The 24826-nt window shown below is 36.8% G+C and overlaps 2 protein-coding genes, 1 long non-coding RNA gene and 2 pseudogenes across 9 annotated transcripts; 3 read left to right on the top strand and 2 right to left on the bottom strand.

The window, feature by feature from the left end:
• Positions 1-289: 289 nt before the first annotated feature.
• On the bottom strand, positions 290-24653 carry LOC131022327 (uncharacterized). Its single transcript, XR_009101235.1, has 3 exons — positions 24514-24653; positions 21451-21516; positions 290-566 (listed from the first exon to the last, which is right to left on the bottom strand). It is a non-coding gene; the product is annotated as an uncharacterized LOC131022327 (long non-coding RNA).
• On the top strand, positions 574-6303 carry LOC131022254 (transcription factor LHW-like). The gene is made up of 10 exons (XM_057951729.1): positions 574-1400; positions 2315-2500; positions 2607-2688; positions 2820-2861; positions 2963-3022; positions 3135-4772; positions 4858-4959; positions 5068-5208; positions 5300-5425; positions 5541-6303. The coding sequence occupies exons 1-10, from the start codon at positions 1306-1308 to the stop codon at positions 5721-5723; spliced, it is 2655 nt and encodes an 884-aa protein (XP_057807712.1). The 5' UTR covers positions 574-1305; the 3' UTR covers positions 5724-6303.
• Positions 10196-13918, bottom strand: LOC131022263 (uncharacterized). 7 transcript variants are annotated; one of them, XR_009101231.1, is made up of 6 exons: positions 13812-13918; positions 13438-13633; positions 12113-12346; positions 10841-11782; positions 10500-10643; positions 10196-10433 (listed from the first exon to the last, which is right to left on the bottom strand). XR_009101231.1 is itself a non-coding variant. In XM_057951748.1 (5 exons), the coding sequence occupies exons 4-5, from the start codon at positions 11745-11747 to the stop codon at positions 10633-10635; spliced, it is 918 nt and encodes a 305-aa protein (XP_057807731.1). In that variant the 5' UTR covers positions 11748-11782; positions 12113-12346; positions 13438-13633; positions 13812-13918; the 3' UTR covers positions 10196-10632. The 7 variants fall into 7 exon arrangements, 4 of the variants coding, with proteins under 4 accessions (XP_057807731.1, XP_057807721.1, XP_057807724.1 ...); XR_009101225.1 differs by having other exon boundaries at positions 10841-12346; XM_057951748.1 differs by having other exon boundaries at positions 10196-10643.
• LOC131022309 (CASP-like protein PIMP1) lies at positions 15586-18309 on the top strand (annotated as a pseudogene).
• LOC131022319 (aluminum-activated malate transporter 8-like) lies at positions 22701-24822 on the top strand (annotated as a pseudogene).
• The last annotated feature ends 4 nt before the right edge of the window (positions 24823-24826 follow it).

Genomic DNA, 24826 nt, shown 5'->3' with positions numbered 1-24826 from the left:
ATTTTAAGATGAATGTAATAATTTTATACATTTAATTTTCACATTCTTACAAAAAACTAATTTTTAGTATAATTAACTCCTACACATTATATATCCCAAACTAAAAAAACTACTTATAAATGCACACATACATAGTCTCTCAATCTAAGATAGTACTATGACAATGGAATTCAAATTTTAAAGCTTTTCCTCCCTGCTCCAATTAGACCATCCTTTTTTTCTTCATATGTGTTTATCACGAATAATATTAATATGTAATATTACACACAAGAATTGACGATGCTGTAATTATAGAGAAGACAGTTCTTGAGTCTTGACTGAACAAAAATTCCAAAGATTCTTTATAACAGTTCCAAAATACAGATACAAAATTCTGACTGCCTCCCCCCTGAATTTAGTTGAAAAAAAACACACAAAAAGCAGACAAAAACACCCCCACCCCCTACGCCTACCCCAGTGGCAACCAAGGCAATTCCATCCAAACTCAAGGCCTGTTTCCATCACCTACCTCTCATTGGTTAATCATAATGGCGCATTTTAGCACACTGCCCCCATCATCTCCTCCCCTGCTGTGACAAAAAGGAAATTAAATAAAAAAAAGGAAAAAAAGAAAAGAAAAGAAAGCAAAAGCAGCACATAAAAACCATCATTCGACCCCATCACACAACCAAAAACTCAAGCTCCTCCATTTTCACACGCCCTTCAGAGTAAACATTCCAACCGGACTTCCTCCCCCTTCCTTCACAGAACACCCTAAAGCTCTGATCTTTTATTCCCTAAACCTAAATTCCAACCAAAAATCAACTGCATTTTACAATGGAGAATGTTTTTGTTGCCGTTAACTGCGAGCTTAAAGCTTGTGGGATAGTGTAGAATTCTCTCTCTGTGTGTGTTTTCAGCTAGAACTGGGAAAAAGAAGAGTCTTTTTCCTCTTTCTTTCTTTCATTCTTCTTCTACTCTCTCTCTCTCTCTCTCTCTAGAATGGCCTGCGAGCGCGTGATAGCTGAGAGCTTGGATCCAGAGAGGAAAAGGAGTGGTGGGTTGAGAACAAAACAAGCTGGGCGCGGCTCTTGCAGAGGAAGTTAGGCTGACAAAGAGAGATTGAAGAAACTGCCCTTTTTCACACCCTTCTGTGAGGAATTTTCACAAACACCTTGCGTGCTCGCACACTTCCTCAACATTCATTTGGTGATATCTCCATCTACACACACGCACACTTAAAAGAAAAGGAAAAAAAAAAAAGACTTTCTGCACATTTATTCGGTGCATGCTGCTACTGCTCCATTAAAATTTAAAGTAGCAGCGATGGGGTATTTGTTGAAAGAGGGTTTGAAGACTCTTTGTGGGGTTAATCAGTGGTCTTATGCTGTTTTCTGGAAGATTGGCTGCCAAAATCCCAAGTAAGTTTTCTTCAAAATCACATCTTTTTCATCTCCCCCCTATTTGATGAATATTCAAGGTATTTGTTAAGATTTCTGTAATTTTAAGTGAGGAAAAGGGCAAAAAAAATTCATAGCACACTAGCATTTTCAGTTGGTGAATCGATTTTTTGGTTTTTATTTTATTTTATTTCCAAATGGAGGAATTTCGATGTATTTTTCAGTGAATTCTTGATTTGTGCTTTTATGCAGTTGCGTGTAGTGATTCCCTTCCTCTTGGAGTTTTGTGGCGACACCACTGAGATAATAATGGATTGAGCAAAAAAAAAATACTTTTTTTTTTTTTTTCCTGATAATGGATCTTTCATTTTCTCCCTGAATGACAATAAGCCAAATGCTACTAACTCAACACATTACGATAAACGCCCTTTTCACTCAAGATTTCTTCCCCCTTGACTAAATTCAAAAGATTGTGTTTTGTTTGATCCACAATTATTTGTTTGTGTCCGGTAAAAGTTGGCTAGTTTATTGGTAATCAAGATTTGATTTGACGTTTAGTAGATTTATTGGATATGGATGTCTCTCTCTCCCTCTCTCTCTTCCTCTCCCTCTCCCTCTCCCTCTCTCTCTCTTCTTGCTATGTGATCTGATGTGCAATAGCTTTCATTTCCTGTTATTTTGGAGTTTTCTGGTTGGTGAGTTCTATTGTCTTGTAGAATCTCAGGGCAGTAAAAAAAGGGTTTTATTTTAGTTGATGAGAGCTTTCTCATTTTATAATATCTCATGTTTCTTTGATTCTGATGTTGCCCTTGTTTGCATCTATGTGTACTCTTCCTCGTGTGCAGCAATTTCTTGTTAGTTTCATGCAAAAAATTTTTCTTTACTTTTCTAGTTAAAATGGTGAAAAGTGAACTTACTCACGTTTGATCTTGCAGGCTTTTGATTTGGGAAGAATGTTACTACGAGGCTGCAACGTGTCCGGGGCTACCGGGAAAGGAGAATGCAGATGCCAGTCTTCACGACTACAACTCATCTTGGATCTCAGCAGAAGCAGGGGACAAGGTGCATTTGCTCGTGAACAAGATGATGATGGACAGCCATGTTAATATTGTGGGAGAAGGGTAAAGACATGATTAAATACCTTAGTAAATCTTGATGTGTTACTTGATGTGTGAAGTGAGTGTATTTTTCAACCTTAGTTTAACTTGGGCCTCATTTTCGCCTCAGGTTAGTTGGAAGGGTTGCATTTACGGGTAACCATCAGTGGATCCTATCTGAGAATTACTGCGGCGACTCTTACCCACCAGAGGTGTGATGTGGTGCTCGCCTTTGCTGTGTTCGTTTCACTAAAAACGAAACGAACACAGTTTTTTTACTGGGATTTCTAGGTTGATGGATGCTGACCATTTTACCTCTTTTATCTTTCATTTGGTGTTGCAGGTTGTGAAAGAGGTGTGCCAGCAGTTTTCAGCTGGTATGCAGGTAAAAAGATTAATTAGCATGTTTTTTTTTTGCTTTGATTTTTTTTCTTCAATTTATAGCCAAAATCTGGTTCTTGATTTTCTGTTTTTCTTCTTGATCAGACAGTGGCAGTTGTTCCTGTTCTTCCCCATGGCGTCGTGCAGTTTGGTTCGTCCATGGCAGTAAGTTCTTCGATTGCATTGTTCTTGTATTGCTAAAATGGTTTTGGATTCAAGGTTTATATATATAGAGAGCCATATAATCTAAAAAATGAATGCATCTGTTGTTTATCAGATAATGGAGAATTTGGGGTTTATCAATGATGTAACATCATTAATACTTCAGCTAGGATATGTATCTGGTGCACTACTGTCACCAAATTATGAAGCAAAAGAGCAACATGCTCCAAGAATTGGGGTTCCAGTGGGGAATTTCACTTCTGGAGGCTTGTCTCTCGAGCCAAACACTTGCTCGTTCGACTCTTTTAACTACGTAGGGAACCCGAACCAGTTCTCCCTGGCTGGACAAATCCAAAACGAGCTCAAGTCAAGTGGCTCGGCACATGAAGCCTCAAACTCGAACCATGATGGAATCAGGCACCAAAGCTACAAATTCACAAATGGTGGTGTGGCAAAAGCTGAGGTTATCATCCCCTCGAATTCTGAGATGTGGAAGGACCAAAATACCCCTCTGCATGCGCCTAGGTCTGCTTTAGGTCTACCTTCGAGCAGTTCACCTACTTTCAGCCACGGCACAGTAAGAGGCGCAGAGCAGAGAACGGTGTCCACCACTGGCAGTCAGGGCCATTTTACCGCCCCCAACGATGTCATGCATTCACTGGTTGCGAATTCTGGCTCGATTTACTGCTCTGATGGTTCTATTATTCACTCATCATTAGGAGTAAATGGCGCGATGAGCAGCAGTAAACCAGTATCAGCCGATGCCAGCCTGCCTAAAAACGAAAAGCTTCTTCATAAAGTGGAGCCTGCAAACTCTAACTCAGTTGACTGTTTCACATCTAATTCTTCACTCGCTTATAGCTTCGACAGCAAACTTCACCACATCGAGCAAAGTCAGTTGAACGACTGCAAGGAAGGGATGGGGTGGCATCCACATCAAGGCCGTGATTTGCCTCTGCCTCAATTTGTTGAGCATCTAAACATGGCTGAGCTTATTCCTGGAGGTCAAATTCCTTATGTAAACAACTCCAGTTATGATGATGTATGCGTCCAACCTGAATCGGGAGATGACTTGTTCGATGTTTTGGGGGCTGATTTCAAGAATAAACTTTTTAACAGTTGCTGGAATAGTTGTTTAAGTGATCAATCAGCCCCAAACTGGGATAATAAAAGTGATCTGCCGCCTAAGAAGAGCCTTGCTTCTTCAGAAGCATATTCTGCTAGCCAAGGAAACTCAGAAAGTGGGATTTTCCCATCCGACCATCTCTTGGAGGCCGTGGTTTCTAAGGTTCGACCTTGCAGTAAGCAGAGCATGGACGACAGTGTTTCCTGCAGAACGACGTTAACAAATATGAGTAGCGCCTCCACGCCCAACAGTTCACTTCCTTATGGCCGATTTGGGGTTTCTGAACAATTGAAGGGAGAGTTGTTTGGTGTCCCTAAATATCTGGCAAAGGTAGGGGCAATGAGTTCTTGCTCGTTGAGAAATGGGTCCTCCAAGGAAGAATCGAGATCCTATTCCCAAGGAAGCTCCATTTACGGGTCACAGATAAGCTCATGGATGGAGAAGGATCAAAAACCAAAGCCAAGTAACAGTGTGTCTACTGGACACTCTAAGAAACCAGATGAAACGGGCAAAACAAACCGCAAGCGCCTTAAACCGGGAGAAAGCCCGAGGCCTAGACCAAAAGATCGCCAAATGATCCAGGATCGCGTCAAGGAGCTTAGGGAGATTGTGCCAAATGGGGCGAAGGTAATAAACACCATCACATTATTGTGTAAATTTTCTTGATTTTGTGATTTGTTTGTGGCATTGACACTTCTTGTTTTGCTAACAGTGTAGCATTGATGCTCTGCTCGAACGTACCATCAAACACATGCTTTTCTTGCAAAGTGTCACGAAACATGCAGACAAGCTAAAGCAAACCGGAGAGTCTAAGGTCCAAAACTGCTATTTCAAACTTTTCAAATTGACAAAACCTAGCTTTTAACCCCCATGGTTTGAGAATGTGAAATACTTAACATTCTTCGTTCGTTTCACGTCTCAGATTATTAGCAAGGATGGAGGTTTGCTTTTGAAAGACAACTTTGAAGGAGGAGCTACATGGGCATACGAAGTAGGTTCACAATCTATGGTCTGTCCGATCATAGTTGAGGATCTTAATCAGCCTCATCAAATGCTAGTTGAGGTAACTCAGCCATCCTTGTTCCATCCATGGCTTTAAGCTTGAAGTTAGACCTATCACAAGCTCATACATTTGTTCCTTTTTTCATGAACAGATGCTCTGTGAGGAAAGAGGTCTGTTTCTAGAAATAGCAGACATAATCAGAGGACTGGGCCTAACCATCCTAAAGGGAGTCATGGAGACACGGAATGACAAGATATGGGCACGGTTTGCTGTAGAGGTACAATATTTCAAGCCAAGAAACACAATATACTATAAGCTCGTTCTGTTTTTCTTGAAGTACTGTTTATCTCTCTTGTCTGGAGATCGCCTTAAATAACCCGTCAACTTAACAGGCAAATAGGGATGTGACGAGGATGGAAATCTTCATCTCATTAGTCCGTCTCTTGGAGCAGAGCTCAAAAGGCAGCAATCCTCAACAGAATAATGGCATCAGCAACGACAACAACCTAATGCCTCAACAGTTCCACCATGCCGCCCCAGTTCCCTTGACTGCTAGATCCCGTAGCTTACAGTGACGGTCTGAAACCTGGTCTGAATGTGTTAAGAGCGAGCAGACGAAACCCGAAGCTTCGCCATGACCAACACGTTCCCAAAGAAAACCTCAGAAGCAATCAAGCAAGCTGTGATGGCAGCTGACAGCTGACACCTCCAAGACTAAATCTGTAGGTAATGATGCTCCAAAAGAACAAACTACTCGTAGCGCTATAGTGTATACAAAGATGGAGATAGTTTGGGATATATGCAGTCGCGTATTTTAGACTTCGATAAGGCTTGCAGATAGTTAAGTTAGTTGGATGGGTGAGGGGAAAAAGATGAAACTGGTTAGTTGATTAGTGTAAATTGATATTTAAGCATGGGATTGTGATTGGGGACAAGGTGTGGATTCATGTTTATTTTTTTCCTTGTATCTTTTTTCCAGTTTATGTCAGAATTGTGGATTCATTTGCTTACAAAATTATGTCTAGTTTTAACCTAGCCTCTAAACTGCTGCATGGTGGTGATATTCTCTGCCGCACGCGGTAGAGCGCCCTTGCCCAGTTTCGGAGTAGCTTAGGAGTTCCATTTCCACTAATGCATTCTAAATTTAGCATGTCATCAATAATTCCTCTGCTGCTTGTTTTTATTTTTGTAGTTTGCTAATTACTACTGTACAAGTTTATTTGACACATGCTTTTGATAGCATCCGGAAGTTCCCACATGACCTTCCGGCCAAAAAAAGAAGGGAAGAAAAATAAATAAATAAATAAACTTTAGTAGTTAAGGGACTATAAGCAGTTAATTAATTAAAAACAAGGATTTAATTGAATAATTGTTTATAATATTATGACAAGAAAGAAGAGATTTAAGGAAATATACTTTGTTTGTCTCATAAAAATGTGCATACTTTTATCATTTTCATTTGCTCCATAAAAATATGGAATTTTTATCTTTTAACCTCAATATTTTCACCTAATTACATTTAATACTAGTTGTGAGTTCATTTCTCTAATTCTCCCCTCACAGCACTAGAAATAATACTATAGGTTATTTTATCCACTCGACTAATATTCTTAAAATTCGTGTCAGAAGAAAATGTGCTCACTATGTATAATATAATTACCCTTGTTACAGTTATTTTTGTAAACAGAAATTCTAAACCTTGTGTTACTATAAACTAGATAAAAATGTGTTATTCTGTTAATTCAATATTGAGCATGTAATAAATTCTTCTTGTGATATATTTTATGAGGTATAACAAAAGCATTTTATTTTATTTTTACTAAAAGGGGCTTCCAATTCGTGAACTAGCTTTAATAGAATAAAATTTTGTTCGCTAAAATCATTTGACCATGTATCAAAATAAGATGACGAAGAAGAGATTCTCCCAACTATTTAAAGAAGATACTTTAATTCAATATTAACAAATAACATTACAAATAAATCCTTGTACTAAGAAAATCTCTAACAATAAATAATACTTGGTACTTATTAATAGAAAACATGTACTCCACCTAGTACTGTCTGAACAAAAAACTAAACAAATAGTGAGTAATAAAAATACTTTAAAAATTGATTTCAGAGTCTCCAGATTCTCATCCATAGAATGACTTGTGTTCTGTTGGGGTGACCCAAGAGAGACACAACTAATCAAAAAAAGAAAAAAAAGGGATGTGAGAGATTGACTTACCTCTGCATTGGATCTTTTGTCAGTCCGGCCTTCAAGATTCTCATCCATGCAATTGCTTGTGTTCTGCTCAAGAGAGACACTACTCAAAAAAAGAAGAAGATGAAAAAACAGGGGATGTGAGAGATTTACTTACAGCTAGGGTTGTAAATGAATCGAATAATTTTGCTCGATTCGAGATTCGATTCGAAATTGCCTGATTCGTATTCGAAATTATTCGATTCGTATTCGATAACAAATATTCGATTCGATTCGATTATTATTCAAATACTTAAATGAAATATTGATATTCGATTCGATATTCGTAGATATTCGATTCGATATATATATATATATATATATTAAAAATCAATTTAAAATCAAATAGTTGATTTTTATATATATATTATACACAGGTGAAGTCAATTATCGAGTAATTATCTTGAAGCCAGGTTGGTAATTTATAATAATATATATATAATTTAAATTATTTAATATATTAAAAAGTAAAACCTAAACCCTAATCAGCGCCTCCTATTTCCTCATTCCTCATTCCTAATCTGCTATTTCCTATTTCCTCATTCCTAATCTGCGCCGCACAGCTTGAAGCCAAGAAGCCCCCAATCTCCAAGCCTGCATCCAGCCGTCGCCGACTCGCCGCTGCCCCACCCGTCGCCGCCTCGCCTGCATCGCTCGCTGCCGCGCCGCCCAGTCGCTCGTCGCCTCCACCCTCGCCGCTTCCATCCTCGACTCGATCTTCGCGAGGTTCGACTGCGATAACAGCGGCACGGTGGACGAGAAGGAGTTCAGGGACGAGCTCAGGAACATCCTGCTCGCCATCGCCGACGGCCTCGGCTCCAACCCCATCCAGATGGCGCTCGAGGACGGCGACAAGAATCTCCTCAAGCAGGCCGCCGATCTCGAGGCATCCAAGATTGCTAACCCTGGTCTCTCGCATCTCCCTCTGTCTGCGCCGCGATTCCATGGCTGCCGCCTCTCTGGTCTGCGCCGCGACACCGCTGGAGTTTGTAATTGCAATTAGGGATTTGAACTGAGTGATTTTGTAGTTTTCCTCTGCATCTTCTTGAATCGGTTGTCATATTTTGTGCAGATTTGGTTTGCAATTTACATTTGTTGGTTTGCAATTTACATTTGGGATCTGCAATTTTCGATTTGGGGTTAATTTTTCAGTTTTCGTGTGTGCGATTTTGGGCTCTGTTTTTCGTCGATGTCGCCGGCGGCGTCGCTGTTGCCAGAGAAGAAACAGTATCACGGATCGAATAATATAGAATACTCGAATCGAATAATGTAGAATACAAGTCGAATACTCGAATCGAATATTCGAATCGAGTATTCGAAAAAAAATTAAGGTACTTTTATAAGACGAATCGAATACTCGAATCGAATCGAATAATTCGAAAATATCAACGAATCGAATACCGAATCGAATTTAATATTCGAAATCGAATCGAATCACGAATCGAATATTAGTCTCATTTCACGAATACGAATCGAATATGTTGATATTCGCTTCGATTCGATTCGATTACAACCCTACTTACAGCTGCATTCGATGATGTGAGAGATTAGGAGCCTTTCTTTGCCATTGAAATTTGACATCCCTTTATAGCTGAAGCAAGAAGTAGTTCCCAACTATCTTCACCTACCCCAAGATGTTCTCTCCCCATCTGAATAACACTGTCAACATCGGATATGCCATGCTTTTCCACAACCGATTTCAAGCTAAATTTGAGAAAATCAGCTGCAATATCTTCAAGCATGCGGTTGGCAAGGCGCTCATGCACAATCTTTGAGACAAGGAAATTTTCAAGGCTCTTAAACTATGTCTCTCTTGAATTACATTCACTGTCTTGTTGGCAATTAAGTAATATGTTCCAAAATGATCAACTAGTAAACATGCATGCATCACTAGTAATATTGAAGGAAGTAATGATTATACTTACTTTATCAGAACCCACTCGTGTAATAAACTTTGCCCAGTCAACTTCGTTGTGCACAGAATACAATCCATGGTATTTGAAAATCGGGAGATCACCATGAGGATCTCTCGATTTTCAAATACCATGAATTGTATTATGTGCACAACGAAGTTGACTGGGCAAAGCTTATTACACGAGTGGGTTCTGATAAAGTAAGTATAATCATTACTTTCTTCAATATTACTAGTGATGCATAGATGTTTACTAATTAATCATTTTGGAACATATGCATATGCAGATACTTAATTGCCAATAAGACAGTGAATGTAATTCAAGAGAGAAACAGTTTAAGAACCTTGAAAATTTCCGTCTCTCAAAGACTGTGCATGAGCGCCTTGCCAACCGCATGCTTGAAGATATTGCAGCTGATTTTCTCAAATTTAGCTTGAAATCGGTTGTGGAAAAGCATGGCATATCCGATGTTGACAGTGTTATTCAGATGGGGAGAGAACATCTTGGGGTAGGTGAAGATAGTTGGGAACTACTTCTTGCTTCAGCTAGAAAGGGATGTCAAATTTCGATGGCAAAGAAAGGCTCACAATCTCTCACATCATCGAATGCAGCTGTAAGTAAATCTCTCACATCCCCTGTTTTTTCCTCCTCTTCTTTTTTTGAGTAGTGTCTCTCTTGAGCAGAACACAAGCAATTGCACGGATGAGAATCTTGAAGGCCGGACTGACAAATGATCCAATGCAGAGGTAAGTCAATCTCTCACATCCTTTTTTTCTTTTTTCTTTTTCTGATTAGTTGTGTCTCTCTTGGGTCACCCCAACAGAACACAAGTCATTCTATGGATGAGAATCTGGAGACTCTGAAGCGTAGTATAGATGAGCCAACAAGAGATGACACAAAGAAACTAAAACACAACTAATAAATCATTTTCAATTATATACTATTTTTCTTAGTCTCTTGTTTCCTGATGCTAGCACTAATGACTGATTATTTCTCACATCCTGAGCCAGCCTCTGATATTTCTGCTTCTTGGTCTTGGGCTGTGAATATGCTTCACTTGGTGAATCCATTTCAACAACACTGCTAGACCGTGCTTCAGTTTCAGCCTTCTCTTCTCCATGAACTAATGCCTGAAAAAGGTCAAAATTGTCAATAGCACGGAAGCATAATTAACAATTAATAAGAAAAATATGTACAATTCCAGCTCCCATGCTCTCAGTCACATTCTTCATTGTATGCTCCTCGAGAGTAGCCACATTCATGTTCGATTGTGAAGCAGTTGTGGCTATGTGGGAGACACCCATGCCTTGAAGTAGCTGCTCTTCTTTGCTAGACAATGCCTGAAATAGGTGAAAATTGTCTGTAGCATTGAACTCATGTTTGAGACTAAGGAAAAGCTCGTGGACATCATCAGAGCCCAGTCTACACATGGACTGGGTCAGAACCGCTTTGATATAAGCACTTGAAATAGAAAGAAGCTTAATTAATAATTAATAAGAAAGAAAAATATGTATGCAATTTTTTTTAAAGACTTTACCTATGAAATCATCAGTGACAGCAATCAAAACGTACGTGCTGCAATGGTAAGAGAAGGTTTGCACATTTTCATCGTCCAGGAGCCTCTCTTGAGAGCTACACCGTGGATCTCTACAGTTAAGGACCTGATCGGGATTTAGTTGTTCAAACAACCGTGCAGCATCAGATTTCAAGAGGTGCCGACTCAAGTAGTGTAACATCGGGGCTAACTCGTCTCCATCTACAGTGCACTGTGTATCTATGGCAGAAATTAGGCGGGTTCTCATATTGAACCATGCCTCAACAATTTGAATCATGCATCTTACTTGTTTATTCGGTTTGTCTTTCTGTTTTGCTTCATGCCGTTCTTTCAGAAAACAAATTGTGTTGTCACAAATTGTTGCTGGCCAGTTTATATCCTTGAACGCCTCTAAAGACTCACAAAACACCATGCATCCCCTCGGGACCTTCTCTTGGGTCTTAACAGTTATGAAAAAAGTAAGCATGGTGTTTAGTAGTCTTTCAAAATCAACCCGATCATCCCCAGTTTCTATCACCATTTCCTTAAGCAGTTCAAAAATTAGTCTCACAGAAACAGGCCCTTCATTAGATGTTTTACCATACTTAGAACATAGGTTCACAAAATATGTAGGTAAAGATGCCGATCTTTTCTCAGCAAAGACTTTTCCTTTGCAGGATAATCCCGTGAGATTCGAGATTTCCTCAGGGCAAAGTTTAAGATGACGACCTTTTACTAAGAATGCCTGTTTGTCGATATCATACAAATCTGCTAACTGCTCAAAATATTCGATGTTGTTCTTCTTCTTAGGCATGGTTTCAATTAGTTTGAAGAAAACAGAATTCTTACAAATTTCTCGTTTCTCCTCGCGATTAACATATCCTTCCGCTTCATAAATTTTCGCTACCATGCTTAAATTAGTTCTGCATTGGACTTTATTCGAATCTGAAATTACAAGAAAGATACAAAATTTAGTAATATCGCATGTATCCAAATACCGTAGAATATGCACAAAATTTAGTAATATCGCGTAATAATCATCAAATAGGAATAATAGTAAAGATTCATAGATAGTTGAATCATGTCTGATGATTGTTGTTGTCAATTTCATAGATCCTTTTGTTTCCTTCCAGCTAGCATGGTCATATTGACTTATCTACTCATTAAGGCTCTTAACAGAGTTGTACCTCTAGGTTTTCCTAATCCAAATTCATAGTAAATTTTATTTGTGTGATCCAAATAATCAGAAACAAAAATTGAAAGAAGAAATTGTACCTTCTGCCTCATCTTGTGGCACCTCATCTTGTGGCGCCTCACCGTGCTATTGACAATTTTGACCTTTTTCAGGCATTAGTTCATGGAGAAGAAGAGCTGTTTGAAAGCAGGGTTGCTGAAATAGAAGTACAGCCGAAGGTTGAAACTGAAGCACGGTCTAACAGTGTTGCTGAAATGGATTCACCAAGTGAAGCAGATTCACAGCCCAAGACCAAGAAGCAGAAATATCAGAGGCTGGCTCAGGATGTGAGAAATAATCAGTCATTAGTGCTAGCATCAGGAAACAAGAGATTAATAAAAACAGTATATAATTGAAAATGATTTATTAGTTGTGTTTTGGTGGTTAAAAAACTCTGTAGTATTTGTGTTTTCTGACATACAATCCCTTCTCGATGTGTATTCCAACTGTGATTGATAACACATTTTCGCGAAATGCTTTTTTGGGTCTAGGAACACATCAAAAATGCAAAAACGTTTTTCAGTGACTTGGAACACATCTCCCTAGAATAGTTTTTTGGGTCTGGGAACATATCTCAAAACACACATTATGTGGAAAAAATGAAGTGATAGGGAAATTGAATATTTTTGTGATATTTTGTGGAGTATAGTAATTACACTGCTCGTGATATTTTGTGGAGCATTGTGGCTGGATATTAGGGCATCATATAATAAGTGTTTGTTTGTAAACTGTTCTGTGTGACGTGTTTTCTGAATCCAACCGTGTTTTCTTGAAAGTGTTCTCCTGAAAAACACGTCTTGTGGAGATGTACCGAAAAGTGTTTTTCAGAATACAAAACGCGTTCCTCGTGATATGTTTTTGAGTAATATGATATGTTTTCCAAAATGTGTTTTCCGGTAAAAAACACGAATCGAGCAGATGTGTTTTCTTTAAGCACTGAAAAGTGTTTTCAGCAAATGGGCTGAGGCCCACCGGAAAAAAAAAAAAAAAAAAGAAAAAGAGGAAAAAAATTTCCCTTATAAATCGGGTTTGTGAAAGGATCTGAGTTCAACACTGGTGGAGCAATATTAAGATTTTTTAAGTAAGGAGAGAAAAATTTTACTCACTCCATCACCGAAAACATACTAATGCCTATCTTATTAAAGACAAAAGGCTAATGCAAAAAAGAGGGAAGTCTCATCACCTCGTGTTTCTTTGTTTTAGAATCAAATGTATCCTGAAAAACACTTTTCGATACATCTCCACAAGACGTGTTTTTCAGGAGAACACTTTCAAGAACACACGGTTGGAGTCAGAAAACACATCACACAAGTGTTTATTTGTAAACTGTTCTGTGTGAATTTTAACTATTATAAATAAAACTCACCATAAAAGTGGTACATGCTCAAGACGACGTGGTGAATGAGATGAAAGGTAGCACATGGAATGAGCGTGGATTCAAGCCGACATGTCGGTTACGCGAATGGGAATAAAGAAGCCCGAACTTCATTAGACTCACGCAGTCTCAAATCCACATTCTTATCACTCTCGAAAAAGATGCCAAGCATAGCCAAAACCAAAGCCTACAAGATTCAAAAGGCAACAACAATTAATAACAATATTCATTTACGCATTTCCTCGAACAGATAGAGTGCAAAAGAAAACTGCTCAATAACGCTCAAAAATTTGTTGTAAATTTCATAAAACTGAAATCTATTGAGGGATTATCACTGTTGAGACTCGAAAAATGAGAGAAATTACCCGTTATTTGTTGTTTGAATGCGGATCTCACATTCGAGACAAGCTTTTATAGAACACAAAATTAATTAGAGAGATGAAAATCACACAAAAATTCGACCCAACACCATATGGCGTTTCATAATAACCGTTAGTAATAAATAAAATTAAAGTTTTTATTATTAAAATTATTAATTATTAAAGTGATAGTTATTAAAATAGAAGGGCAATTATTATTCTATATAAAAGTAACCGTACTCCCAATAAAAGTGACAATTTGTTTATTTTATCTTATGAATTCTTTTTTACTAATAATTTCGTATTAAGATTTTCATAATTTAGTTATTTTTTTAAGGAAAGTTACTTTATGAAATTTCGTAGTGTGTTTCTAAATTTCCAATTAGAAGTAATTTTTTGGTATCTTGACGATAAAGTCACCCAGGAGTTAGAGTGTGAGTGATTTTTTTTCTTTCTTTGATTATAACAAATTAAAAAAAAACAAAAAAACAAAAAAGTAGTATTTTTTTTGTATCTTATGAGAAATACTTCAATAATATATTTTCAAGTTAAAAACTTTCTACATTGGTTCAAATATATTTTAATAAATAAATTAATATTTTTTGTAATCAATTAATCAAATTGAGATCAATTTTTTTAATAATTTATTTTTCCCGAAAGAAAATTGAATTAAGACCAAATATGTGGTTCATATATATTTTGATCATCTTCTTTACTGCACGTTTCCGAAATTCGAGAATTATTATTATTTTACATAAATTGAACAAATTGAAATTTAAATAACTTATTAAAAAATTAATCTTCTTTACTACACGTTTCCGAAATTTTTAAATAACAAATTGAATTATTATTATTATTTTTTTTGATAAATTACATAAGTAAATAAAGAAATTTAAAGACTGCCCGACAGAGGACTCGAACCCAAGACCTCGCATTTTGGGCATTAACTTCCTATTGCTAGATCAACACACTCATGAGAATTCTTCATTTGGTTGCACAAGAAGAATTCTATTTATCTATTTTATACTAATTTTTTTAGGATGTAGTTAATAGGACATGGAACGACGTCGTGTTTCAGCTGAAAGTCAGCCTTCTATGTTCCTCCTATTCTACATTGAAATCGACCTTTTTCTAATTAACTAGTTTTTTTGTTCTTTAATTTTATTTTCGCCGTTGACATTTATAGTCATCTTTTACCACTTAATAATAGAGAGTTCTTAATTAATTAAAACATATTACTCCATAAAATAGAGAATACATTGACTATTTTGAATTTTTGATAATTATTAAGCTTTTCACATAATGTTTGCAAGTAAGAAAAAATTATGTAGTCTCTTGTGCTATACATATATCACTAGCAATGAATTATATCACTAAAAATATCTTATTACAATATATGAATGATTCGCACAGTGCAGATAGCCGCACATGCGATTTTGTGTTAAAAAATATTTTGTGACTGATTAATTTTCAAATTCTTTATGAGATTTTGGTAGCTTAATATACTTTTTTTTTTCATGTCTAATTTGAAATTAGAAATTCCAGTTCACACCGTGAAATTAGAAATTTTGATCTGCAACGTGCGAACGTCCGAATGAAAGATCTCCTCTCTTTTTAATATATTTATTAAATTGATTTAACACAACGCTAGCTTCCATACATTTGACTAGATTAATTTCCCAGAAGGTAGCCAAATTTATTAAAGCACTAGAAATCGAATTCACACAGATATTTATAGTGGACTTTGACAAAATCTAAATAAACTCTATAAATAGACATCTCTTACTACTACTCTACACCTAAATCTTTTGGTATATATTCTAAGTTTGTGTGATCCTTACCACAAACACACACACACACACACATTTGATCCGTCGTCGACGAGATGGCTCCACCACCATCGACGACGGCAGTCTCACCGGCTACAACATTGATCGTACGAGTGGTTACTCTTGTTTGCTTGCTCATATCTGTTATCGTTATTGCCACCAACAATCAGGAAGTGGATGGAGGCAAGATGAAGTTCAACGATTTCTACGCTTATCGGTAAGCGCGCTTAAAATCATAAATAAAATTATCTGCTTCACTGTGCACTTCAAACTTTCCTCTCAATTCGACTGCCATGTCAGCAATGATTTATGGGTAAAAAATCGTCGGATGCAAAATCAGAAAGAATATAAAGTTCCGGTGTTTATAAGAAAAAATTTAAAATTTGAGTGCAAAACCAAAAAATGGAAAAAGTTCGAGTATTTATAGGCCAATATCCCTTAAATAATCGGTCACAATTATACTCTCGCCGGAAAATATATGGTTCTTGCTCAATTTAATAGTTCGAAATTGAATGAAGCATACTTTCTCATTTTGTTAAATAAAGTCAACATATAATTGTATAAAACTCAACTTGATTAAATGATTTATATAATTTTTTTTAAAGAATATTATATCGTAATAATTTATTTTTGATATTGGTGCAAGCAGCTACATGTTGGCAACAGGGGTTATTGGAATTGTTTATACATTCCTTCAAATTGCTTTCACAATTTACTTTGTGAGCACTGGAAATAGGCTAGGTGGCAATGGTTTGATGTTCCTTGACTTTTTTGGAGACAAGGTAATATATATCCATTTTTAATATTTTTAGCACTTATTTGGTATTCATGTTTGAAAATGAACTGATTAATAAAAGTAAGATAAGTAAAAATAATAATAAATAATTAATGTACTGTTAAGATTAATCATCTCAGTGATGATGTGAGGTTGTTTTTTAAGGAGGAATAGCTAGTGAAATAGAAGATGGTACATTCACTTAGGAAACATTATATTAGTACTATATTTTGATACTCCCTCCATCCAGTGGCGGATCCAAGAATTTTAAATTGAGGGTACGAAAAAATAATCTCATAAACATTAGTGTAAATGATAATTTAAATTGTAAGTTTAAGTACTTTTTTTCTTTTTATTAGTTAATCTATCTATGCTGCTATCCACACTCCCCAGCCGCCTTTGTTCATAATCAATTTGGGGCCCTCCATTTCAAAAAAAAAAAAAAAATCCTTTAATTGGGCCCAACCGCCAAGCCCAAGTACGATGGAGAATTGGAGACTCGCCATTCTCACAGTTAGATTATTAGGGGTATAAAATACACTAAATAATATATTTAATATATATTAGTAGTATATATAATATTACTAGCTAAAAAAAATTTATTTTGGGGGTACAACTGTACCCCCACCGCCCCATGCTGGATCCGCCTCTGCCTCCATCCCACTATAAGTGAGACTCTTTTTGTGGCATGAGAATTAAGAAATGTGTATTTTATGTGTAAGTGAAAAGGTGTTTAAAGGATAAAACTTTACCCAAAAATGAAAGAGTCTCACTTATAGTGGAACACCAAAAATAGAAGGAGTCTCAATTATAGTGGGACGGAGGGAGTACTTTTTTAAGAATTTGAAAAATTATTTATAAAGAATTTCAAATCTTGAAAATTATTTGCGTACCACACATGCATGATTAATGTTTAGATTGAGAGTTCAAGTCACTTAGATGAACTAATGTGTGTGTCGTGTGTAGCTCTAAAAAATAAAATAAAAATTACGTGTTTGGAGATGATACTTTTGGTGGGCATAGGTCTTAATAAAATTGGTGATAATTTTTTTGTTGTGGAGAAAGGGTGGGTCCCAATATTTTATGAGATGTGTAATTGAAATTGAATTTGATGTTGTTCTTATGTAAATAACAAATATTTGTAAGCATAAAAGTTAAGGAAAAGATGTGAGACTATGCTCTAAAATAGAAAATGTCATACCTTTGATGGACGCCAAAAACAGCAAAAGTGTCATACTTTTTCGTGGACGAAGAGAGTACTCCCTCCGTCCCAACTTTTAGTATCCAACTTTCCTTTTTTGGCCGTCCCACATTTTAATATCCATTTCTATTTTTGGTAAAAGTAGGTGGGACCATTACTCCACTTTAATTATTTTAACTCTCACATAAAATGTGGGACCCTTATTCCACTCACAACACATCAATCACTTTATTAAAACCCGTGTCGTTCTCAACTGGATACCAAAAGCCGGGACGGAGGGAGTATTATTTTTTATGATTAATATTATTTACATTTTTTTTTGTGATGCAGGCGTTGTCGTACTTGTTGGCCACCGGCGCTGCTGCCGGGTTCGGACTGACGGTGGATTTGAACCGTGTAGGATTTGCATCGGACGTCAAAGATTTTCTAGTAAACCGAATGCAGCAGCCAGCCTACTCTTTTTTGGCTTCATATTCTCAGCGGTCTCATCTATATTTTCTTCATTCTCTCTTCCAAAGAGTTCATAGATTTGAGTATTTGATTTAGGAGGGTGTATTAGTTCAAGACTTTAATAGATTTCTGCAGACTTTTATAATCTGGGTGTATTCATTCAAGACTTTTAAAAGTATATGAAAATCTGGGTGTATTCGTTCAAGACTTTTAAAAGTCTATAAAAATCTGGGTGTATTCGTTCACGACTTTTAAAAATCTATGAAAATCTGGGTGTATTTAAAAATCTACGAATTTTAACATTAGACTGATTTCCATGGATTTCACTCAAAAAATACACATGAACAAATCCGAGCTCGAACCACGAGAATTCAAATCTTGAGAGTTTCCAGCGCTCTCTGGGTGCCAGCGGACGCGGCTGAAGAAGCTATCGCCGACTGGCACCTAGCGGCCGCTGATGGAGGAGCCACAACGATGGCTGGGCACTATAAAGCCAGCGCTCGCTGGAACCCAGCGGTCGCCGGGTGTCCAGCGCTCGCTGGGTATCCAGCGCTCATGGGCTCCCAGCGGGCGCTGGGTTCCTCTCTACCGCCCGTTCAATCCCAGCGCTCGCTGGATTTGTGGATTTCAAATCCGGAAAAATCACGTCAAATTCTTGCTAATTCATTAAAAATTCGGGCAGAAATTCATTCAAAATCAATGAAGAATCCGTGAGAATTCTATAGACTTTTAAAATTCACGGACTTTTAAAATCTACATAAATATTGAACTAATACACCCCCTTAGTTATTGTTTGTGAATTTTGAAAAGTGGAGAGTTGGAGTTGGGCCAAGATCAAACACCGGCCCATTATCACTAAACTACAAGACTAACGTGTTGTTGTGGTTGATACTTATTTTAATTAGCAATGAAATGTATTTTGCTTTCTAGTAAATTTGAATATGTTGGATAAATAATATTAATAATAATAATAATATTCCAGCTATATATATTTAACCAACAAAAATAAAAATAAAAAAAAATATTTCCTTCGTCCCCGACGAATGTATAGTTGGTTTTCGATTCTATTGTTCATGATCTTGACTAAAGAAAAACTGTTTGGTTTGAGTGATAATTTTTATATAATTAAACATACGTTTGGTTTTTACAAAATTATATAGTGCTAAATCGCCTCTTTCACAAAAGCCTATCACGGATTCACGGGTGAGCAAAAATCCGAAACCGAATAACCGAACCGATCCAAATCGAAAATTTAAAATATGGTTCGATTTTTTCAATTTTTCGTTTCAGTTTCTTATTTCATAAAATTTCGATTTTTCGGTTCAGTTCGGATTTTTTCATTTCGATATATAGAGAAGCTAAATATTGTGGAGAATAGAGAATTCGTAAAATAAAAACGAACAGATCTATAATTTTAATGAACAGATCAATGTACCGCATGAACAACAATTTGCCTCGGGTTCGAATCCTGCTGGTGGCGAGTTTTTCTATATTTTTACTAAATACATCTGTTCATTAATTATGTTGATCTGTTCGTAAAATATATGGATTTGTTCATGATGAATAAAAAGATAATTCTCTGTTGAACTCAACCCTATATATATATATATATATATATATATATTATTTTAATTATAATTTTATAATATCTAATTTCAAATATTTTTTTCATTTTATAGTTTTTTCTTGTTTTCTTTCGGATTTTTTGTTTTTTTTTTCAAAATTTTCGGTTTTTTTTTTTCCGATTAATTCTGTTTTTCGGTTCGATTCGGTTTTAGTTATAAAAATTTCGCTAATTCGGTTCGGTTTATTCGGTTAATTCGGTTCGGTTTGGTTTTTTTTTTTTTAATCGAATTAAAATATGGTTTGGTTTGGTTTTGGCAAAAACCGAACCATATAACCGAATGCACACCCCCTACAATATCATATATCACAAATTTTGTTCAAAAATGGTTAACACAATTAAGCAAGCCGATTAGAAACAAGAAAATTTTTGTTCAAAAATAATTAACATAATTAAGCAAGCCAATTAGAAAAACAGCAAGACATAAAGCAACACACTATTAAACATGAACATGGGCTCGTGTAATCATTCATTCATTAGACTCACACAGTTACAAATTCTTTTTACTAAATAAACAGGTCCAGAATCAAGAGTTCAAATCAATGAAGAAACCAAAAATATATAAAGCACTCATAATATGTCAACTTGATGTAGAAGAAAATGTTTTACTAACAAATAACAACTAAACAAAGATAGGCGATTTCCCTTTTCATAAACTCAAATGCTACCTAAAAGTGCTATTTTCTGGCCCATAAACCTCAATTGTTATATAATCACTCAATAATCATTATATCATAGTTTAGCTAACTGAGCGATTAAACCTAAAAGTGCAGCTTATTTTGACTTGGATGGATCATATATACGTATTCATAACGTCAAATTAAAGAAAACAATATATACAATAGAGAAGTTTCGGGTTCAACCTTAAAGTTGGGCCCGGACCAAAAAGTTATAAGAATCGATTTTTTTTTTATTTTGATATTATAAGAATCGATTTTATTGGCTGGGAGGAGCACTATATCTGTTGAAATTGACTGCATCTAGGGATGGCAGTGGATCTTGGATCCGGTCCAGATCCGTGGATCCAGATCCGTTTTTACGGATCTGGATCTCAATTTTTTGGACCCGACGGATCTGGATCTGGATCTGGATCTCAGTTTTGAAAACGGATCTGGACCTGGATCTTGAAATTTTAGATCTGGATCCGGCCCAGATCCGACCCGTGGATCCGTTTTATTTTTTATATTTTATATTTAGTTTACTAATAATATTAACTAAATTAAAAATAATAAATAAATTATATTCAAAAGAATAAAAACTAAAAGTAATTAGATAAAAATATTTTGTGTTATATTTTTCATTATGGAAATTATAGGTTGTTGATTTTGTGAAATTTTTTTAATTTAATTTAAAAATAGTAGATCCATGGATCTGGACCCGTGGATCTGACGGATCTGGATCTGGATCCAAAATTTTTAGATCCACGGATCTGGATCTGGATCTAGTATATGAAAACGGATCTGGATCTGGTATTGGCCAGACCCGGTCCAGATCCGGCCCGTTGCCATCCCTAACTGCATCAAATGCCCTAAATCTCAGTCTACTTATACATGAAAGTGACAGACATGTTTATAGGGCATTACATCCTTATATTCTGAGGAGTGAGATTTGCTATTATATCATTCCAAACACTTCAAATTATGCATGAATTTTTCTGTTTATTAACAAATCAGCAAGGCAAATATAGACCAAGCAGGAATCAGGTTCACCACCATATATCTTATCAATTAACACAAAATTCTTCATTAATTATCTGGTAACTTTACCAGTCCAACTGGTGGTTTTCTGCTCTTATTTCTTCACGCTTCAACTTTCCAGAGCTCTTCTCAGTCCTAGAATACGAAAAACATCAAAAATAAAGGTTAGAAGATGAAGGGCAATAGACATAAAGCATGTTGAACTTTAAGGTCTGGTCTAATCAGGTTCTTGCAAAAGTGAACAAAGATTGAACTGATTTCTCCAAGTCCAAGAGCTAGATGCTGCTGCGCGACAACTGTAACTAACGGTGCAGACTGATTTCAAACCCAGACGTAATCTGGAGGAGAGGATGCACACTAGATGTATCGCGCAGCAGAAATGAATGATGCATGACTGAAAACAACGTGCATGATAAGATGCAGCAGGTTTTGAAGAGATCTTTAGATATATGTGTTGCTGTTGGAGCTGCAGATATTCTATTTCAAGGGCTCAAATACAAAATCTAATAAGGCAGAGTGCTGATTATACATTTATACTTCCGCTATAGCAGATAAGGAACATTTTCAAAATAAATCAGCATCATATGCTTTACTTTTACTGTGTAGTTTTCAGTTAAACTAGATGCGCAAAGCCAGAAAAGAACCCTCTGATGCTGACGTTAGTATTGATCTTGAGACGCGGGGAAGGGTAGGACTGACGAGTATGGCAACCTCCTCACCACATTAGGCTTGAAAGTCAGTAGAAAATATGTTGTTGAAAATGTGCCAACAAAACTCCAGCTATGTAGGAGACATGAAGAGGTAGAGCAAGTACATTGCACATGATATTTTTGATGGAGCTTACTACTCCAAATAGTTAAAGCTTGATAAAGTTACAAGCACAGGCAAGAAAGAACAAAAGTTCTTATCTCACATAGCACAACTAGTAAAACTTTGTAGTGTTCATCGAATACAAGCAAAAATACAGAGTATACAGCGCGTAACAGTTCATTAACGCACACTCAAAAGTAACCACACAATGTAAATATACCTAAATTGTATATGCTATTACTAGTAAAGCTCCAAACATATTAAGCCTTCACCACAAGCAAACTGCCGTTTATTGGAAACTTGTAAAATATATCTTTTACCTCTCCCTCTCCCCTATTGATGAGAGACATGTCTTACAATAATTATGAAACCCCACTTCGATCATCTAGCTAAAGAAGCCCCATCTTTTCACTAAATTTGGTACTTGTTCGGTACAACTCCAAAAAGCCACAAAGACCATTCTTTTTCACAAATGAACTGATTCCTATGGTCACATTCCCTATACATTCTGTTCCTATATAAGTAACTCAACCCATACAACTCTCATTGCAGAGCCAGCTTCATACCTCCTTCATTCCACGAGAAACCTGTTATAGACTTATCCATAAGTCGAGAATGATGGGGCCAGAAGAACCAGAGAAACCGAGCATCCCCATAAGGGGATGGTTGTGGTTTAGAGATATTCCATCTAAGCTCCTAGCTAAACTACATGAAGTAGCTAGGCAAGCAATAAAGGTAGCAAAGGACGATCCGAGAAGATTGATCCATTCCCTCAAGGTCGGACTTACAGTAACGTTAGTATCATTGTTGTACTACCTCCGGCCTCTGTACAACAACTTTGGTGCCTCTGCAATGTGGGCTGTCATGACTGTGGTGGTTGTCTTTGAATTCTCAGTCGGTATGTTCCCACATTTCTTGAACTCAAGCATAATCCTATATATTAAACTTGTCAAAAGCTTAGCCAATATACTAAAACAGACCAAAATATCTAGGCAAGCTCACATACTACTAGTTTCGGACAAGAAACCTAAATGGCTAATGCATTTATGTTCTTTTTAGGTGGAACAATTGGAAAATGCTTGAACAGAGGACTAGCAACCTTAGCAGCTGCTGCTCTTGCTATCGGAGCTCATCACTTGGCCATCCTAATTGGGAAAAATGCGAACCATATCTGATTGGAGTATTTGTATTCATACAAGGTAAATATGCAGCAAGAAAGATACAACCCCTTAAGCTCCTGATCTCATTACCAATATAGCATGTATCTTTGCAGCTGTAGCCATGACTTTCGTACGATTCTTTCCCAAAGTGAAGGCCAAATATGACTATGGATGCTTATATTCGTCATGACATTTAGCCTGGTTTCCATATCTGGTCTTCGAATGAATGAAGTTCTAGAGTTGGCTCAAGCAAGGCTCGTAACCATACTCATTGGTGCATCAACTTGCCTGGCTGTCTGCATCCTCATCTGCCCTGTGTGGGCCGGTGAAGATCTTCATAGATACGTGGCTCAAAACATAAGCCAACTTGGAAATTTCTTGGAAGGTATTCCACCATATTACCTAACTCAACACAGATATGATCATAGCCCATTCTTTGACTGATTCCTGAACAAGATCATTCGATTTTCACTAATCAACACAGGTCACAACACGGATCAGTGTTTCAAAACATCGTGTGATGCATGGATAGAGATAACAAACCATCTGTTGTCAACCTAAACAGTATTCTTGTCGATTCAAAAGGCAGGGAAGAAACCTTGGTGAGTAAAACAACATTCCATAAAATCTACACGCATTCAAAACTGCAAGTTTTTCATTTCTGATAGGGGAACTCCACATTTGCAGGCCAATCTAGCCGGATGGGAACCGGGGCATGGTCAGTTCATGTATCGCCATCCATGGAAACAGTACCCTCAAAATCGGAAACTTGACAAGGCAGTGTGCCTGCCGCCTTGAAGCAATCAATGGCTGCTTCAATTCCAACTTTCAAGTACATCTCCAACATTTTCTAGATTCTACACATATATAATCTCACATGCACCTATGATTATAATTAATATTTATAAATGGTCGTGAAAATAACTCAAACCATATTTTTCTCCACAACTACAGGCACCGCCAGAAATCCAATGCACAATCGAAGTGGCCTTTTCTGAATCTGGAAAAGCATTGAAAGAGCTAGCATGGGCAGTAGAAACAATGACGAAACCATCATCAGCTAATCCACACATAGCAAACCTAAAAATCGCGTCCAGAAACCTTAAATCTATATTGAAATCGGGTGTTTGGGGAGAAGGAAGCGATATTCTGCAAATAATACCTGTTGCCGCGGCGATGATCGATACGGTTTCCAGCGTGGAACAGATTTGTGTTGCGGTTAACGAGCTCAGTTTCATGGCGAAATTCAAGAGCAGAAACGGAAGCGGAGTTGAAGGAGAGTCAGAAATCGGGCACGATAAGAGCTGTATAGAGATTGGAATGGCAGAAATTCCGAGTTTGAGCGTTGCGATTGATGGAGGAATTGAAATTTCTGCTGAAGCTGAAGAGCAGATTTTAATGGTTTAAACGACGTGTGGAATGTTAAAGAGAGATATTTTTAGTCCATAATTGACGTCTCAATTCCACAAAATTAG

Source organism: Salvia miltiorrhiza, chromosome 1 (genome assembly GCF_028751815.1).
Source record: "Salvia miltiorrhiza cultivar Shanhuang (shh) chromosome 1, IMPLAD_Smil_shh, whole genome shotgun sequence".
NCBI classification, from domain to species: domain Eukaryota; kingdom Viridiplantae; phylum Streptophyta; class Magnoliopsida; order Lamiales; family Lamiaceae; genus Salvia; species Salvia miltiorrhiza.
Note: the sequence above shows the minus strand (reverse complement) of the source record. Positions and strands in the feature narration are given on the sequence as shown.

Coding starts and splice junctions, on each gene's coding strand:
- LOC131022254 (XM_057951729.1), top strand. CDS start 1,306: ATGGGGTATTTGTTGAAAGAGGGTTTGAAGACTCTTTGTGGGGTTAAT. Junction 2,501..2,606: donor GTTAATATTGTGGGAGAAGG/GTAAAGACATGA, acceptor TTTTCGCCTCAG/GTTAGTTGGAAGGGTTGCAT. Junction 2,689..2,819: donor GCGACTCTTACCCACCAGAG/GTGTGATGTGGT, acceptor TTGGTGTTGCAG/GTTGTGAAAGAGGTGTGCCA.
- LOC131022263 (XM_057951737.1), bottom strand. CDS start 11,948: ATGAAATTGACAACAACAATCATCAGACATGATTCAACTATCTATGAA.